General features: G+C 51.6%; 2 protein-coding genes and 1 long non-coding RNA gene across 6 annotated transcripts; 2 read left to right on the top strand and 1 right to left on the bottom strand.

Annotated features, from left to right (window-relative positions):
• Positions 1–1,109: 1,109 nt before the first annotated feature.
• Positions 1,110–11,154, bottom strand: Grb7 (growth factor receptor bound protein 7). 4 transcript variants are annotated; one of them, XM_040749644.1, is made up of 16 exons: positions 9,357–11,154; positions 8,587–8,658; positions 5,679–5,835; positions 5,424–5,574; positions 5,117–5,273; positions 4,898–5,019; positions 4,713–4,790; positions 4,344–4,493; positions 3,143–3,253; positions 2,857–2,955; positions 2,549–2,629; positions 2,346–2,462; positions 2,168–2,228; positions 1,966–2,053; positions 1,770–1,863; positions 1,110–1,616 (listed from the first exon to the last, which is right to left on the bottom strand). In XM_040749644.1, exons 2-16 carry the CDS (start codon positions 8,651–8,653, stop codon positions 1,470–1,472), a joined length of 1,680 nt encoding a protein of 559 aa, XP_040605578.1. In that variant the 5' UTR covers positions 8,654–8,658; positions 9,357–11,154; the 3' UTR covers positions 1,110–1,469. The 4 variants fall into 4 exon arrangements, with proteins under 4 accessions (XP_040605578.1, XP_005075996.1, XP_012973035.1 ...); XM_005075939.4 differs by lacking the exon at positions 8,587–8,658 and having other exon boundaries at positions 9,357–11,153; XM_013117581.3 differs by lacking the exons at positions 8,587–8,658; positions 9,357–11,154 and adding an exon at positions 9,094–9,274.
• On the top strand, positions 5,842–9,871 carry LOC110341968. The gene is made up of 2 exons (XR_002383979.2): positions 5,842–6,040; positions 8,430–9,871. It is a non-coding gene; the product is annotated as an uncharacterized LOC110341968 (long non-coding RNA).
• Positions 11,155–16,318: 5,164 nt separating the features above from the next.
• Positions 16,319–17,592, top strand: Mien1 (migration and invasion enhancer 1). The gene is made up of 4 exons (XM_005075938.4): positions 16,319–16,468; positions 16,580–16,677; positions 16,986–17,062; positions 17,145–17,592. Exons 1-4 carry the CDS (start codon positions 16,380–16,382, stop codon positions 17,226–17,228), a joined length of 348 nt encoding a protein of 115 aa, XP_005075995.1. The 5' UTR covers positions 16,319–16,379; the 3' UTR covers positions 17,229–17,592.
• Positions 17,593–18,055: the final 463 nt, after the last annotated feature.

The raw sequence follows: 18,055 nt of genomic DNA, 5'->3' as shown, positions 1-18,055 counted from the left end.
TATAACGCTTCTATCGGGTTAGATGACAGCATGAAACTCTTGGGGAAGCTCAGCCTGACTGAGCAGAGGGCAAGTTTGCACTTTGCAAAAAGTCATTGTGGAAGCTGAAGGCTGGGCTGAGAGGATAGACGAACTTGGGACTGCAGACTTATTCCCTTTCTGGCTTTCTGGGTAAGGGAGACTATAAGGACAGAAAGCAGACCTGAACCTGGAAAAAGGGAGAAGAGGTTGGAGGAAGGCACAGGGGCTTGTGGGAAGTGAGACCATTATCTCTGCCATGGTGTTTTTCTGTTTGTCAGGCCTGTCCATCAACTAGTCCAAGACTTATTGTTGATTCATCTTGTTTTTGTTTGTGGAGAGAAGGGGTCTCCTGTAGCCCAGGCTAGCTCCGAAATGTTCTTCCTGCCTCTACTACCTAAGTGCTGAGATTCCAGGCATGTACCACCATATCTGGCTCATCTCGGGTTCCCAGGCTCTGTTAGATATAAGTGCTGTCAGAGAAGCCCAGCCTTGGAGCTGAAGAGACAGCTCATTCGTTAAAGGCATGGACTGCTCTTGCAGAGGACCCGACTCTGGTTCCCAGAATCCATAGCAGACAGCTCCTGGCTACCTATAGCTACAGTTCCAAGGGACCCAATGCCCCCTTCTGGCTTCCTTGAGCTATTGCACTCATATGCACATACTCACCTACTCACATAGATATAATGCATTATTTAAAATAAGTTTTTTTTAAAGGAATGAGGTCGGATGGTGGTGGCGCATGCCTTTATTCCCAGCACTCTGGAGACAGAGGCAGGTGGATCTCTGTGAGTTTGAAGCCAGCCTGGTCTACACAAGTGCCAGAATAGGCTCCAAAGCTATACAGAGAAACCCTGTCTTGAAAAACCAAAATAATAAAAAAGAATGGAAAAAAAGCACAGTCCCTCGTTACCGATTGTTCACTCATCCATTTAACTAGCACTGACTGACTGTGCCAGAGTCCTTGCTAGGATACAGAAGCTCCCAGGCAACTAACACCAATTTTGTGCTCAAGGCATATTCTGGTTGACCAACACCTTCACCTCTGAGGGTTCTCTTGTTCTCTTCTTGCCAGGCAGAACTCATGGATGTATCAAAAAATAATCTTTATTGTCACTAGTATAAAACAGAGCAGATCAACTGGCCTCTTCGTCTGTACAGAGTGTGGGGCATGAGGCCACCTGGGCTGCCCCTACTGCTGTCATAATGCCCCGAGCAGGAACAGTGCCTCAGGAGCTTCTGAGGAGAGGGCCACAAATGCCCGCCTTGGGGACAGGAGTCAGGGGTGAACGGGGCTGGGGGACCGTGTGTTGCCTGAGGGAGGTAAAGCAACAGGAGAAAAGAGGGATGGGGTGTGGGGGAGCTCTCAACTGGTCGCCATCCCGTCCACCTGCACCAAGTCCACTGAACGGAGGGTGGGCAGCCGATGGGCGGTAATGGCTCCCGTGGCCTCAGAGGGCCACACGGCCACAGCAGTGGCGCAACACACAGGGCAGGATGCCTCGGTTCAGCTGGTGGAATTCCACGAGCTGCAGCAGGTCTGTGAAACGGGTCTGGCCGTCGTCCATGCTAAAGTACAGGCAGCCCTCATCTTCGCTCTGTGGTATGGCCAGAGGGCAGGTCAGGGGGCGGCCCTGGGTGGAGGAGCGGCCCCCGTTTCTTGCACGAGGAAAGAGGAGGCGCATAGTAGGACTTCAAGTCATGTTTCCCCTGGCTACAAGAACCCAAACTATAAAGAGGGGGTCACTCACAGGTAGAATGAGGTAATGCTTGACTTTCTGCAGGTGACACAGAGACAAAACAAAACCCTGTGGGTTGCGCTGGCTCTCCCGGACCAGGAACACACTTTGGGGAGACAAAACCGCATTACCAGGGATTCCTGGTTGCACCTGCCCTGGGGTCTCCATGGTCCCCAGGTCTGTTGCCCCACCCAGCCCAGCCTCTTACCCATCCACCAGACCCTGCTGTCCAATTAGCCGCTGGCTCTCCTCCCGGGAAATGCGTCCGTGGAACCAGGGCTGGGTACGGTGGATAGCTGGGGTCAGGAGAAAAGAGAAGCTGGTCATTCAGGGAAGACATGCCTGACCCAAGCCAAGACTGCTCAGAGCAGCAGCACCGCCCACCCTGGGAACTCTAGACCGTCACCCACCTGCGCTGAGACTCGAGCCGGAGCACGGGGTGGGCAGGCTGAGACGGTGGTTTGTCTTCTTCTGCATTGGGGCATGAGAGTCAGAGCCATTGGCATCTACCCTCTCCCCAACCCCTCTCCCTCCCTCTCCCTCCACGAAAGCCAGTGCAGCGAACACACAGATGTACGCAGGCCTTACCCTCCAGGCCTGGGCCTCCTCCATGGCGGCACTCAGAGCTTCCCGGGGGTTCTCAATGACACGGCCAGCATGGCCAGAGAAGTCCATGGCCACTAGGGTATTATCTGAAACACTCCTCTGTGACGAGGACAGGAGGAGGAGGGTCAGAATAGCTATCCTGAGCCTGTATCCCCACCTCTCCTAATATCCCTGAGTATACTCACCAAGGGCGAAGACCCCAAATAGGATAGGCGCAGGTGACGAGACTGAGTCTGTTGATAGTTCTTATATAACTGTACCCCATACTGGAGACAGGGGAAGGAAAAAGGGGTGAAGTCGAGAGAGCCTAGGAGATAGGCTGTGACACCCTTCAGGCCAGTACTTCCCCAGAGTGGGGCTGAACCTGCCCTTCCTGACCGGTATTCTCAGAAGCCCGGCTGTGGTGAGCTCTTACTGGGAAGACTTCCTGAAGGCAGAGCTACGTCACCTCCCTCAGGCAAGATCAGCCCCCCTGCCATTCCAGGGGTCTTACCTTGAAGAGACGGAAGGCAGTCAGCCAGCAGGTCCGGCTCTGCTCATCCTCACTGCAGAAGATGTGGAGCCCCTTGTGGCCATTTCGAAGCTTGTTGGGCTGGGAGAGAGGAAGTGGGCTGTCCCCTGTCTGATTCTGTGCCCAGCTGCCCAAGGACTATCCAGATGTGCAGGTATAGGGAGAGTAGGCTGGGTTTCTCAAGACGGGGTTCAAAAGCCACAGGTAGAACTCTAGAATTTGGGCAGCTCTCGCCCTGCCCCCGACCAGGCCATGCTTGGGTCCTCACCTTGACACAGAAGCCGAAGTCCGTGGGCATCCCATAGAGCTTGCGGCCCTGGGTCACCACATACGCATTGGACTCATTCACGTCTGCCACGTACTGTAGGTGCCTCGGGTCCTGGGCATGTGAGAAAGTAGGGCTTGTTACAGGTAGGTCCTATCTCCACATTAGTGTCCCACCAGGTAAAGAGATTTTAGGACCAGGGAGAGGCAGGGAAATGCCCATGTTCACACTGCAGACAGAGGAGACGGCTCAGTTGGTAAAATGCTTACTGTGCAAGCAGGAGCACCTGAGCTTAATCCCCAGCACCCACCTAAAGAGCTGGATGTGATGCTTACACTTCTAATCCCAGTGTGGGGATGCCAATCAGCCTGACCTAATCTGCGAATCCTAGGCCCTAGTAGGGACCCTGTCTTCAAAAACAAGGTAGACAGCTCCTGAAGACCTGAGACCAATAGTGATGGCTGACATTCACACACACACACACACACACAGACATGTAAAGAGAAGCCCTTTCCTTGCCAGCAGCTTTGGTTTATCCCCCGCCAGTCGCCTGGGCTCTGCCGTGCTGTAGTCCCCAAATAACACATAAGACGCTGTATTAATTATGAAGCTGTTGGCCTTGCTTGTTTCTTACTGGCTAGCTCTGACTTAAGTATTTATCCCATAATTGTTAATCTAAGTGTTTCTCTTACCAGATACCTTTTGGGGCTTCTTATCCCTATGGTAGTTACATCTTGACTTCCTGTCTTTCTCCTACCCAGATTCCTCCTGGACTCCTAGTCCCACCTATCTTGCTTCCTTATTGGCCAACAGTGCTTTATTGACATATACACAAGACTTCCCCCATCACAGACACACACACACATAGACACAGACACACACAGACACACACACACATAGACACAGACAGACAGACACACACAGACACAGACACAGACACACACAGACACAGACACACACACACACACACACACACACACACACACACACACACACACGCAGAGGCGCCTGTGTTTTCTACTGCCATTCCTAGAGTAGGTGATCCAAACGGGTTGGGATGGATAGATTCTGGCATGGCCTGAAGCCAGTCAGCCCAAGGGGAGGGAGGAGCAGCTGAGGGTCCCCTGGCCCAAGAGTGGAAGGGTCGAGGAGCCCCAGTGCGGAAGAAGTACACGACAGGCTAGAGTTGACCTCAAGACCTCACCTTAGAGGTGCCCTTGGTGGAGTAGTAGAGGCCAGACCGGCGCAGAAAGCAGAAAAACTGTTTCCAAAGCTTTCGGCCTGAGCTCCGGCCAGAGCCCCGAAGCTGCAGGAAGCCCTGGATCTCAGGGAAGCTGCCGGCATTCAGGAAGTTCTGGGGACAGATGTGAATAGAGGGTGAAAGGCTTGCCTCCTCTCAGGCAAGCCTTGCAGCAGCACTGAGTATCACCATTTCACCAGCAAGGTCACCATGGTGGAGGCAGACACCAGCAAACACAGATCAGATCACTCATAGCAGCAGGAGGTAGGAACACTGGATGACTCGGGGTAGCGGGGGTGGGGGGCTGTGGGTCTATGGTGAAGCAGACCTCACCTGGATGAGGTCTTCATGGGACGTGCCTGTTTGTGCATCCAGACAGCTGGAGACCATCTTTTCTGGGAACAGCATATGCTAGGAAGAAAGAAATCAGGGGTCAACGCTCAAGAATCTAGGCTAGGGATCCAGAGTATGTGTGTGTGTGTGTGTGTGTGTGTGTGTACACCCAGGTTCTCACTCACCGGGGGACTCTTGAACAGTTCATACTTGGCAAAGTTTTTGCGGAAGACAAAGCGACTGTCTCCACCAACAGGCCAGGCCTCCTGCACTTCCGCCACCAACTCATGGTCCTCCACACAGCGCTCTGAGACCAAGCATCGGTAGAGATTAACCAAGCCTCACAGATGAGCCATCTATTTTGCCCAAGACATCACCCCACGGCTCCTTGTGCCCCAACTCACCCAGTGCTAAATAAGGGTGGCACTCGACCAGGCCCCAGCTCTCATCGCCCAGGGCGTGGGCTCGCTGCACCAGCATTTCACACACATGTCGAGCTGTGGCGCCTGCTGCCACCTCCACAGACCGGCAGGCCCCGTCCTCACTGAACACCTTCACCACCTGTGCCCCAGGAACTGCAGGTTACTTGGGGCAAGGCAGAGGCGGGGATTTTACTCTCTGATTTGTCTTCCGGGACCAAGAGGTCCCACCACATCCACCCAGGGCTGGGGCAGCTCTGTCCCCACTGCCACCTTTCCCAAAACAACTCACGTGGAGGCGGCTGGAATCTCGAGGAAGCAACCCCCTGGCACTGGAAGAACCTCCAAGAATGGGTTTCTGCGAAGGCGGGCTGCAGAGCTCAGGGAATGGGTTGGGGATGGAGGGTAGGGAGGTCACCTGAAGCTCCTCTTCTCGAAGTTTCCTATGTCAGAGTTGAGGGATGGAGCCCCTATGTGTTAGTCAGTGCTGGCTTGCCTCCCTGTCCCCAGACCTCCCTGCCAAGGCAGCCCCACTGCCCCATCCTACCTGCCGCTTGGAATGGGCAGAGGCTGTGACCGCTTCACATCCCCCGCTGGAGGGTTGTCAGGGGGTGGAGGAGTCTCAGGAGGGGTACCAGGAGCTGGGCACACATCTTCTGGGGAGCTGCTGAGATGATGTAGACTCAGATCCAGTTCCATGGCACCTGTGAAGACAATGTTGATGCCGTGTGCTGTCACTGTTCCCTTCAAACTGCAGCTTCCTCGGAGCCCCCAGAGAGGATACAGGACACGCCCACTTTATCTAAAGGCACTCTGGGATCCTGAGAAGGAAGCACGCATGCGCCCAGTGTTTGGGACTCCAATGCCAGTGCTCTCCCTGCAGCAACACCAGCTCAAGGGAAGGAACAGGTAGGCTCCATGCCACGTGTCCCTAGCTGCAGGCACAGGGTCGGGGCAAAGGTTGCTCATGCCACTGGGCTCTGTCCCGGCTTTTCCCAGCACTTTGTTATCCTAGCACCTCGTTGCCAGATACAGTTTGCCAGGCCCGTTGTGGTAACACCTGGCGGACAGACAAGTGATAGAGAGAGTCGATGAGGGACGGGAATCAGGAGGGCAGGACGGTGTGCTTAGGTTGTGGTGGGAACAGAGGCCTTGCCGGGGGGGGCTCTTACCCCAGCAACTGCAAATGCTGTGGGCCTTTCCCGACCCCTCCTCCTGCTCAGCTTTCCCCCAAAGCCTCAATGATAAAACCACCTCCTATGGACGAGAGGTCTCTCGGATTGTCACACTCAGCCTTGTGCTGGGAGCTCTACCCCATGACAGCGCACCTGTCTTAGCCCATCTCTGGTCTGAAAGCACCTGGCACACATCAGAGTCTCACCCATGCCTTAGCACCCACAGGTGCAGAAAGTTAGGACGAGTAAGGACAGGCGAGACCAGGCAAGCGGCGGGGGTCAGGTTCTCTGCAGGAACCAGCAGACCCCATGGTGCTGAACCTGGCAGGTCCCAGAGAAAACGCCTATCCCAGTATCCTGCCTGTTCTCCAGACCCTGCATCGGGACTATGAGACTGCCCAGGAGACCTGAGCAGGTTCCTGGCACCAGGATAGGACAAACTCTTGACCCTTCTGTGAAGGCAATTAGGGATCTGGGGGACAGGTGAGTCAGGGCGGGGCGGGACAGCTATGCCCCAGGCTCTCCATTCAACTTTGACTCATCTATAGGACTTCCTGGCTGAGGAAGCACACAAACAACCTGCCTCTGCCCTCAGTCCCTGACTCCCTAACCTACAGGGGTGCGGGCTGGGGAAAGACGAAGATGTGGGGAGGAGCAGCCCGAGGCTCCTCTGACATCATCCTCCCCACCCTTGGCCAGTGTCCAGCCCAGGTGGGACTAATCATCTGCCCACCTTAGTCCAGAACCATCACCCTGCCTATAATGCCGGGAGGTGGGAGGAAATGCCCGGCCTGGATCCAGGAGCCTATCAGGATTGGAGCCTACCTCCCGGTTATTCCCAAGCAGCATCCAGCCCTGCCTAGCCTGAGTCTGGAACCTACAACTCTCACATCCGGCCTTGGGGACTCCTGTTATTGCTCTGTGGAGGAGGGTCTCTGAACACACTCTGGGATGTCCTGTGACCTGAGGGGTACCATCAGGCAGGAGTGGAGTTAAGACACCCACGAGGACAGGCAGACAGACTGACAACACAACCCCAGGAGAGCCAAGCAGAGTAAGCAAGACACACCTGACACTTAGCATGCCCAAGTCACCAAGCAAGGGGCATCAACTCCCACACACCTGACCTTTCATTTCAGGGAGGAGGAGTCTTCCTCTGCTGAGGTGCCCCCCCTCAAAGTAAGAAAGCAATCCCCCACTGGACTGGAAAGGGGGAGGGTAGCTTCAAATCAGATTACACTCTGATGTCAGAGTCCCAGGTGCCGGCTGTACTAGGGTTAGCTTCCAGATCCCTCCACCCCACCCTTCAGCAGGAGATGATTAGGAGCAGTCAGATACCTAAAAGATAAGGCGGGGCAGGGAGCCTGCTACAGCCCGGCCCGGCAGCCCCTGCCCAAGATATCTGAAACAGTCAACTAGGGCCTAAGCATAGCTTCCAGTGCAGAAACTGGGCCCCCAACCAACTAGTCCTCTCAACCAGGACACTCAACTCTGGCTATCCAGGCCCAGCAGTTTTGGCCCCACCCTCTCTCCTACCCTCCCAGCTGCCTTGTTTACTTCCTGAATCTTGCCCCACCTAGCAAACCCCAAGGCGAGTGGCAAGGCCTAAATGTTTGGGGCCAACAGCAAACAAGGCCACCATGCACTCTTCTCAGGGCTAGGGGAGGGGTTGGTGCCAGTGGCCCTGGCCGTCTGAGGGCTGCTTCTGGTCCAGTACACCAATCCAAACCCATCAGGACATGGGAAGGGAAGACGGTGCTTAACCTTTAGGGGTGCCTGGACCAGATGAGGAGGCAGGAAACCCTTAGTTGACCCGAAGGTGATGCTCCGCCCACTCCGCTCAGGAAAAAAAAACATCCAATGGAATAGAGGGGGGCGGGACAACTCTTGTAATGTTTAATTTGGGAAGAATGCTAGAGTTCCCAGTAGAGTTCCCTGTAGAGTTAATCATTATTTTGCTTTTGGGGAGGTGTACAACACACACACACACACACACACACACACACACACACACACGAGGGAGAGCAGAGTCCAAGCTAGCACAGACTCACAATCCAGAAGGCATCACATTCTTGGGGGGGCAAGGGCAAAAAAGACTGAAAATATTACCATCTGGCCCTCAGGTGCACTCTGTCCTATCCTATCATGAAGAACCAGACCCGGACCTAGGACTTCCCCAGCTTCAGCCTCAAGGCAGGCCCACGTGAGCCGGCACACACTCTCTTCCTGCCCCTGCACAGCAGCCCCTGTTCACAGCAGCCCTGCTCGCAGCACCCGCACCTCCAGTTTTCTTTGTCCATCGCATGTGCATGCTGGAGGCATCCTCAGCCCGGCCGGGCTTCCACATCCGAGCTGGGACAACGAACGACATGGAGAGATGGAGTTCCAACCATTGTGGACCTTCACTCCCCTCCAAATGGGAACCCCCGATTGTAGGAAACTGAGCTCAGCAAGGTAGTGGAGGGCCACCTCCGGACCCCTGCCACCCCAACTAGCTGGTCGTGAGTAGAAAGAACTAGTTTTAGCCGGAAAGTCCAGGTCTCCGGAGGTGACTGAGAGACTCACTGGGAGAGAAGGAGGGAGCGTGAGGGGCACAGAATGAAACACACGGGAAGTCTGGGGGTGCAAGGCGAGGAAGGGGAAGGATTCGAGATGCCGAGCAACAAACAAACAAACAAAACAATGCAACGAAGACGCAGAGAGCTTCGGGAGGATGAATCTTTCCCTAGGCACCCAGACCGAACTTGCATCCCACCCCCAAGATGAAGTTCCCGCTTCGTTCCTTACCCAGACCTTGGACGTCGGCACACCTGCCTGAGGCCACCGGTTTAGGGAGAAAGACTCGAGGCCTTAACTACCACCGCCCCCCACCCCGCCTGTGGCCTGACCTCAGCGAGCGAGGACTACGGGGTGGGGGAGCGCCGACTGGCAGCCTCCAGGCCATCTACCTGGGCAGCGGGCCAGACCCGCCCGAGGCAGGCACAACCTGAGGCCCTGGTGAAGCTGGGGGTAGAAGCAGATTGTCTTGAGACAGATCTCGGTCGCCTTACCTGGAAGAACTCCAGCAGAAGGAGCGGGACACCGGGCCCAAAGTCAGGTTCTATCTAGAGATCCCAAACACTTGGATTTGGTTTCAAATACACTCTCTATGCTCTACAGGTGGTAGGAGGGTATCACGCCTTTGGATGTTGAGGCGGGAGAATGTGGAGAGAACCCTGTGTATCCAGAGTCCAGGCTGAGAGAAACTAAAATTATCTTGGGCAGGTGAGGGCGGGGCCTGAGAGGCGCCCTGGAGAAGGAAGCGCTGGAGGAGGGGCGGAGACTCCGCACAATGCACCGCCTGGGATAGCTCTTGCCCTTCCTACCGGGCAGCAGGTGCCAGGGAGAGAGCAGGTGCCTGAGGAGAGGCTGGGAAGAGTAAAAAAGCACAGGCTGGAAAGAGAAAAATCTAGTGTGGAGGCTGTTTGTTAGATAAGAAATGGCCCCGCCCACTCCTACTTGTCCCTGCCCAATGATGGTCAGTTCATTGGTCAAGCTAAGGGGCGGTCTTCAGCTCGCCCCCATCCCCCACCCACGGCCTGGACAAAGGGCACTCTGCTTTTAAGAGGGATGCCTGAAGAGATGCTCTGCCCTTTGACCTCTGTTGTCCTGGCCCCTCTGAGATACCCAAGGTACCCTTCCGAGCCAAGCCCAGGGTCTCACCTTCCCGGTTTTAAAACGAAGAGTGGCAAGGTGGCCTAGTGGGAGGGCCACGGTGATATGGCCACAGTTTTGGCCCTGTTACAGCAGTAACTTCAACTTTCTGGTTCAGCCCTCAGCAAACATGGGGATCGGGAAGAGGGGGTGAGAGACCCGGATCAAAGTCAACGGGGGGGGGCGCCTCCCAGCTCCCTATGGATGACAGTTAAGAAAAGCAAACAAGCCACCGGTTGATAAGGGGTCTGCCATGAGGAAGCAAGGCCTCAACTTTGCGCTTGAAAAGCTGGTGTGAAATGTGAAAAGCCGCTGTGGAGGTGCACTTTAATCCCAGAGGCAGGTGGATCTCTGTGAGTTCTATGCCAACCTGATCTACTTTGCAAGTTTCAGGACAGGGAGGACTACACTGAGACACATTGTCTCAAAGAAGGAAGGAAGAAAGGAAGGAAGGAAGGAAGGAAGGAAGGAAGGAAGGAAGGAAGGAAGGAAGGAAGGAAGGAAGGGACGAAAAAAGAAAGACTAGTATGAATGAGGCAAAGCAAAGAAGGGGCAAAGTTACTTGGACCAGGAAGCAGTTTGAACAAAAAAAAAAAAAAACCCACAAACACAAAAGACAATTTACTCATATCCAACCATGGAAGCACCTAGCGGATCCGGGTTTGGGGATACAGAGCAAAGCAACAAAAACAGACCCGCCCTTAGCCTGCTGCAACCCAGTCAGGGAGACTGACCTTTAAGAGTCAATACAAATACGAAGTGACAAGTATGCCAGGCGAGTGACTCACAGGAGGCAGGGAAGGCCTTTCTGTGGAAGTGAGAAGCAGGCAGGGGAGGTGCTGCCGCCAGCGAGTGGGAACCAGAGGGGTTAACCATCCATGGTGTCGCACAAACATGGAAGAGCTGCTAGGCGGGAGCACAGGACGCAGAGCTGAGGGAGTGGGGGTGGACAGGAAAAGCGGCCATGCAGGTGAGCCTGGGCAGGTTGTACAGGTTGGGAGGGGTGGAGAAAAGCCTCGCCGTTCTTAAAAGGCAGGAACACAGCCTCCAACACTCTTAGCTGCTATGGAAAACAGGTCCTTGGGCCCCTCCTCTGCCAAGGAGTCTTCATCTCTGAGACAGAGCCCCAGGAATGTGTGGAATTGACCAGCCCTCGGGTGGCTATTTTGCAAACCAGGTTTGAGAGCCATCCATCCTGTTTGTCCAGACTGGCAGGAGTGGTGGGCAGAAGTCAGACCCTACAGGTTGTATCTGGGCCCAAGGGGAGACACAGAGCAGCAGGGCAGGGCTGTGCTTTGCAAGATCCATGTAGGTCCCTGAGGATGTTGAAGGCTGGGCTGGAGGGAGGTCAGACTTGGAGAGCTGAGTGAAGATTCCATTTCTTCCTTTAATAAAGACTTGTTTTTATTTATGTGTACATGTCTCTGTGTGTGGTACATGTGTGTGTGTTCCTGCAGATCTCCTACCGCTGGAATTACAGTTTGGTCTTTTGGAAGAGCATCAAGTGCTCTTAGCCCCTGAGCCATCTCTCTCTGGCCCCAGGATTCCATTTAGAGGAAGTAGGGCTGGAAGGGCACGGAGCAGATCTGAGGCCTCAGGGAGGAGACAAGAGAGGTTACCCGTGGGGACAGAGGCTTGTAGGAGCTTGGAAGCCATTCTGTCTGGACCTCTCAAGGCTATGCATGTGTCAGGACTCACTGAGAGGTCCCTACATAACTATAGTATGTTGTTAGCGTGGGGAAAACCGGGGCTGCATATCACACCGTGTGTGTGTGTGTGTGTGTGTGTGTGTGTGTGTGTAGAGGTCAATGAGGATTGGTTCTCTCTTTCCAGCAGGTGGGTTCCAGGGCCCAAAACTTAGATCATCAGGCTTAGCAGTAAGTGCCTTTAACTGCTGAGCCATCTTGCTCATAGAAGATGACCTTTAAGGCCAGGCGTTGGTGGCGCACGCCTTTAATCCCAGCACTCAGGAGACAGAGACAGGCGGATCTCTGTGAGTTCGAGACCAGCCTGGTCTACAGAGCTAGTTCCAGGACAGCCTCCAAAGCAATGCAGAAAAACCCTGTTTCAAAAAACCAAAAAAAAAAAAAAAAACCCCAAAACAAAACAAAAAAAGATGATCTTTAAATATGCATAAGTTAATTTGAATTTAGGATAAACGTCACCACAAGATAAATGTATAATCTGGGTACTCAGGAAGATTAAGAGTTCAAAGCCAGACTGAGTATTTCCAACTACACAAAACTGAAATGAAAGACACAGGAGAAGGAACCGATTTCCTGCTGTCACTTGGCTTATGATGCTGGCTTATTTGCATCGGAACAAAACAAAACCTAGTTTGCTTGGCTTTTGTTTTTGTTGTTGTTGTTGATTGCTTTGGGGATTTTTAAAGATTTAATTTTTTTGTGTGTATGTGTTTGTCTTTAAGTGTACCACACTGTTGACTGGTGCCATAGAGGCCACAGGAGGGCCTCAGATCCCCTGGGACTGGAGTTAGAGATAGTTATGAAGCACTCACATGTGGGTGCTGGGAACTGAACCCGGCTCCTCTGCCATAGCAACAGGTGCTCTCCATTTCTCCAGTCCATTTTCGGTTTTCAGAAACGTCATCTTGGGGTCTTGATATGTAACCTTGGCTAGCCCCAAACTCCCTATTTAGCTAAAGTTAGTCTTGAACTTGTGGCCACCCTCCTGCCTCTGCTGGGGTTCTAGACCTATACCATCATAAATACCTTGATTTGAAGAAGCCTGGGAGAGGGCTCAGCAGGTAACGATGCTTGTTGCAAGCCTCATGACCTGAGTTCAGTTCTCAGGAACCACATGGTTAGGAGAGGATTCCCACAAGTTGCCCTCTGATCTCCACATGGGCACTGTGGTATTAGTATGTCCACACCCACACATACATACACACCCATAATGAATACTTTTATAATTTAAAAAGATACCTTGATTGGAAAATGCAGTTCATATGTAAACTACCAAATCTCAAAGTCTAGTTTCTATTGCATCTATATCAAGCAAATCACTGTAAAGTTAAAAATTCAAGGAACCATCTGATTGATCAATGGAAAGCATTGAGAATCCAAATATAAACCTTTGTGTTTCTATATCAGTGGCTTTTTTTTCCCTTTTGGTTTGTTTGTTTGTTTGGTTGATTGTTTTTTTTTTCAAAACAGAGTCTCTATGTAACAGTCCTGGCTGTCCTGGAACTCACTCTGTAGACCAGGCTGGTCTTGAACTCACAGAGATACACCTGTCTCAGCTTCCTGAATGCTAGAATTGAAGGAGTGTACCACTATGTCTGGAGACAGTAGTTTTTTGATAAAGTTGCAGAGCCCATTTAATGGACAGATAGGATCTTTTGAGACAGCGTTTTCCTATGTTGCCCAGAATGTTCTCCCAAGTAGCTAAAGCTACAGGCATGTGCCACAATACCTGGTAGAGAAGGGTATTTAACTGAATGTCACTGTGACAATTTAATGCTTAGATACCAAAAGTTTAATTTAGCTCTGTACTTCCCAGGATGCACAAAACTGATTCTAAATAGATCCTAAAGGGCTGTAGGGATGGCTCAGGGGTCAAGAGCACTTGCTGCTCTTCAGAGGACCTGAGTTCAATTCCCATCATGGACCATCCAAAGGCTCACAACTGCCTGTAAGTCCAACTCCAGGGGATCTCCACAGGTGCCTGCATACACATGCCCACATACAGATGGAAATACATACATAAATAAAGAATAATCATTAAAAAATAAATCGTAGACAGCCACGGTGGCATATACTTTTAATTCCAGCACTCAGGATGCAGAAGCAAGTGGATCTTTATGAGTTCAAGGCTAGCCTGGCCTGCACAGTGTGTTCCAGGACAGTCAGGCTATGTAGAAAGACCCTGTTTCAAAACCAAACAGAATATTATATACATAATAAATAAATAAAAATAAAAAAAAACCTATCTGGACGATGGTGACATGCCCTTAGTCCCAGCACTCGGGAGGCAGAGGCAAGTGGATCTCTGCAAGTTCAAGACCAGCCTAGTCTACATAATGAATTTCAATACAACCAAGGCTACACAGAGAAACCTGTCTCAAAAAAAAATAAAATAGGGGGGCTGGAGATATGGTTCAGAGGTTAAGAGCACTGAGTGCTCTTCCAGAGGTCCTGAGTTCAATTCCCAGCAACCACATGGTGGCTCACAACTATCTATAATGAGATATGGTGTCCTCTTCTGGTATGCAGGCAGAACATTGTATACATAATAAATAAATAAATCTTTAAAAAAATAAAATAAAGCTATCAACAACAAAAAAATGAAAACCAAAAATTAAATAAATAACAATGAAGGAAAATCTGTAGCCTTGGGTTAGGCAAAGGATTTTATTTATTTGTTTGTTTGCTCTGGAATTTACTCTACAGACCAGGCTGGCCTTGAACTCAGAGAACCACCTGCCTCTGCCTCCCAAGTGCTAGGATTAAAGTCGAGTACCACCACTGGGCATGCGAAGGATTTATTTATTTTTTTTTTTATTTTGGTTTTTTTGAGGTAGGGTTTCTCTGTATTGTTTTGGAACCTGTCCTGGAACTCGCTCTGTAGACCAGGCTGGTCTCAAACTCACAGAGATCCACCTGCCTCTGCCTCCCGAGTGCTGGGACTAAGGGCGTGCGCCACCAACACCCAGCTGCAAATGATTTTTTAAAGAAAAAAATTTTAATTGAATGTAGTCATTTAGCGTAAGTGTGTTGCATAAAAACAAGAAAAAATACTTGTAAATTATCTATTTCATTATAGATATAGTATGCGGAATACATAAAGACCTTTTTTGTGTTAGGTTTTGTTTTCTTCAAGACAGGGTTTCTCTATGTAACAGAGTTGGCTGTCCTGGAACTCATTTTGTAAACCAGGCTGGCCTCAAACTCACAGAGATCCATCTACCTCTGCCTCCTGAGTGCTGGGATTAAAAACATGCACCACTACCCCCTACTCCCCCCTGCAGCCCAATAATTCTACTCCTAGGAATCCACCAAAGAGAAACGGTGGCACACATCTACAAAATGACATCTACATTTATAGAAGCATTATTCAAAACAGACAAAACCCAAAGTAACAATAGTAACTGCTCTATCTACACAATGGAATGAAATCATCAATAAAAAGGAACTCCTGGTACACACCATGTACAGTATGAGAGAAACCAGGGCAAGAGCCACATGATGTACAACTCCATTTATGTGAAATATCCAGAAAAGACGATAACGAGAGGATCAGGGGTTGTTCAGGACAGAGCTGGGAGCTGGATGGACAGCAAGCAAAAAGGAAAGACGGTATTAGATTGGTGGAAACGTTCTGTAACTGCATGGGGTGACGACAGAACCCAGCAAACAAAAGTTGAGCAAACAAGTTTAAAGAGACTCCAGAATGGGAGGCGTGTTAAGGATACTGTGATACTGACGTGTTAAGGATACTGTGGTACTGGCATGGTGCTTCAGGGAAGGAAGGCAAGGAAGACTCAGGCGGCCTCCACTTCCAGAATTACAAACTGGGTACCATGATAGTAGCCTTCTAGAGAGAGGCTAGGATGAGATGGGTATGCAAAAAGTGGGTGTCCGTGAGGAAGCAAAGTCTGAGGACACAGGTACATCCTCTCTGTTAGTGCAGGAAAGTCACAAAGGTTAGGAAACCTTGGCACTTTAGAGTCAAAAGAACTAGATAGAGTGTTGGGCTGATATGTGGCTTCACCTGTAAAGACGTTTGCGACAGAGCCTGACAATCCCTGGGACCCACAGGATGGACAGAGAACGACTTCTGAAAGCTGTGCTTTGACCTTCACTAGTAAATTAATAAAGAAATGTAATAAAAGTTTTAAAGGATGCCCTCACATGCACAAATCCACACTCACACACACACATACTTAAAATAGCTTTGAAAGATTAAAAAAAAAAAAGGCCCAGCATGTAACTATGGGGTGGTTTCAAATGTCATCGTCATGCTAGCGAGAAAGACCAACAATGACAGACCATCAGCTACTTCAGCTTCCTCCTCAGATGCTTGTCCCATTTTCTGTCTTTTGTAAATGGGAAAGAACCTTGCAATCAGAAGCAGTCCGTTATTTAAGCAAATCCATGACGTCCAATAAGCAATGGATGCGGAAAAAATATAGTGCTCTCAAAACCCACATCAGGGAGGATTTGAGCAGATTCCCCCGGGGCTGGGTTCAGGATACTCGCTCTCCAGCCGCAGTACAGGAATCAAGATGTAGCAGTAGCTGGTGACTGCAGGGGGCGCCCAGACGCAATGAGAGAGCCACCACGCCCGTGACCACGCCCCTCACGTGACCTCGGCCTGGCGTCACACCCGGAAGCAACCCTGCAGCGGAGCGGGCAGCAATGAGTGGGGAGCCAGGACAGGTGTCCGTCGTTCCCCCTCCCGGGGAGGTGGAAGCAGGCAGTGGAGTCCACATCGTGGTGGAGTACTGGTGAGCCAGTCGGGCTGGAAAGAAGCCCTGTGTTCGCCGGCAAGATGGGGGTGGGTCCGCGGGAGGCCCCACCCCCGGAACCCCAGCTCACCCCTCGTCTCTTCTCCCCAGTGAACCCTGTGGCTTCGAGGCGACCTACCTGGAGCTGGCGAGCGCCGTGAAGGAGGAGTATCCGGGCATCGAGATTGAGTCGCGACACGGGGGGACAGGTGAGGTCCGCAGAGCACCTGCTGAGTCAGTCTGTTATAAACCCCAGCTCTCCTACCTTCTAGAGCTAACATTGACTGCTGAATATAAAGCCCCAAGCAGTGTTTGGCACATAGTGAAAATGCCTGGCGCGGGTTTGGAGTGATAGAGGGACACACAGGTGAGTCCTCCCTAGATTCTTGGGCTGAATGGCCTAAGGTTTTAAAATCCGGGAGACCACGGACGGTCTTGCCTGCAGTCTCTGGAGTGCCAAGGACCTCCCTGGATTTCTGCCTGTTCTTGGCTCATCCTTGCGTTTATTTCATACCAGGGGCCTTTGAGATTGAGATCAATGGACAGCTGGTGTTCTCCAAGCTGGAGAATGGGGGTTTTCCTTATGAGAAAGATGTGAGTATTTGCAGCGTTGGGAGGATGGCGGAGACACACCCTCCTCTCTATGCATAACCCTGCCCCCCTCCCTCCTCTCTAGCTCATCGAGGCTATCCGAAGAGCCAGCAACGGAGAACCTTTAGAAAAAATCACCAATAGCCGTCCTCCCTGTGTCATCCTGTGATACGCGGTTCTTGGAAGCTTGGTTCTGGGGTTCAAACCTTTGTTTCCTTGTGGTTCCACTAGGAACCCCCTCTGCCATTTGCCCCTTACTTAGCTCCATGTAGCTAAAACCCCGACCTCTACTTCGCCCCTTTGGGCACAAGGAGGACTAGACATGTCTATGGTCTTGGGGGCAGTAAAGGCATGTTCTCTGTGGACATTTCCACTACCACCTCACACACCTTTCCCAGGATCGGTGCCCTCTGCAGCTTGGTCCCCTCTCCAACTTGGCAATTCCTGTCAGATGCCACAGGTGCCGTAACTTACTTCCCCCAAGTCCTGGGCAATGTCAGCTACTGGCAATAAAGAGCTATCGGCGCTACAAACATTTGTGCCAACTGGTGTGTGTTTATGTCCAGCCTGCCGGGAGCACGGAGGACAGTCTGGCCCTGTTAACACCTACTGGGTTGGTCTTTTCTGGACAGATGCATCTGTCTAAGGCAAGGAAAATGAGTCACACAGACAGCCCTCCCCCATTCCACTTTCCCATAGGAGGAGAGGACCTCATTCTGGGGGTGGCCTTGTAAAGAGTGTGTCCAATGGAGAATGAGCCCGTTGCCAAAGGGTCCTCAGAAAGGAAGCCTAACTCCCCAATCTTCCCAACCCAAAAGCAAACCGCCTCAAGTTTTTGGAAGCTCTTTACCCACATACTCCAAGGCGAGCTGTGTGTCAGGTGAGCAGGAGAGTCTAGTCTAAAGCCACTCCCATACATAGGCTGCGGCCTCATCTACAAATCTCACTGCAAATGGAGAAAGAGGGACACCACTCCCTAACTTCCATATAACAGCT

This window comes from Mesocricetus auratus, unplaced genomic scaffold (assembly GCF_017639785.1).
Source record: "Mesocricetus auratus isolate SY011 unplaced genomic scaffold, BCM_Maur_2.0 Super-Scaffold_100007, whole genome shotgun sequence".
In the NCBI taxonomy this organism is placed as follows: domain Eukaryota; kingdom Metazoa; phylum Chordata; class Mammalia; order Rodentia; family Cricetidae; genus Mesocricetus; species Mesocricetus auratus.
Note: the sequence above shows the minus strand (reverse complement) of the source record. Positions and strands in the feature narration are given on the sequence as shown.

Bases quoted from the DNA above. Each gene is read 5' to 3' on its own strand.
- Grb7 (XM_040749643.1), bottom strand. From the start codon at position 8,677: ATGTCGTTCGTTGTCCCAGCTCGGATGTGGAAGCCCGGCCGGGCTGAG. The intron at 5,575-5,678 runs GTAGGATGGGGC...ACTCTGACATAG, and splicing joins CTGCCCATTCCAAGCGGCAG to GAAACTTCGAGAAGAGGAGC. The intron at 4,791-4,897 runs GTGAGTGAGAAC...CTTTCTTCCTAG, and splicing joins AACTGTTCAAGAGTCCCCCG to CATATGCTGTTCCCAGAAAA.
- Mien1 (XM_005075938.4), top strand. From the start codon at position 16,380: ATGAGTGGGGAGCCAGGACAGGTGTCCGTCGTTCCCCCTCCCGGGGAG. The intron at 16,678-16,985 runs GTGAGGTCCGCA...ATTTCATACCAG, and splicing joins GTCGCGACACGGGGGGACAG to GGGCCTTTGAGATTGAGATC. The intron at 17,063-17,144 runs GTGAGTATTTGC...CCTCCTCTCTAG, and splicing joins GTTTTCCTTATGAGAAAGAT to CTCATCGAGGCTATCCGAAG.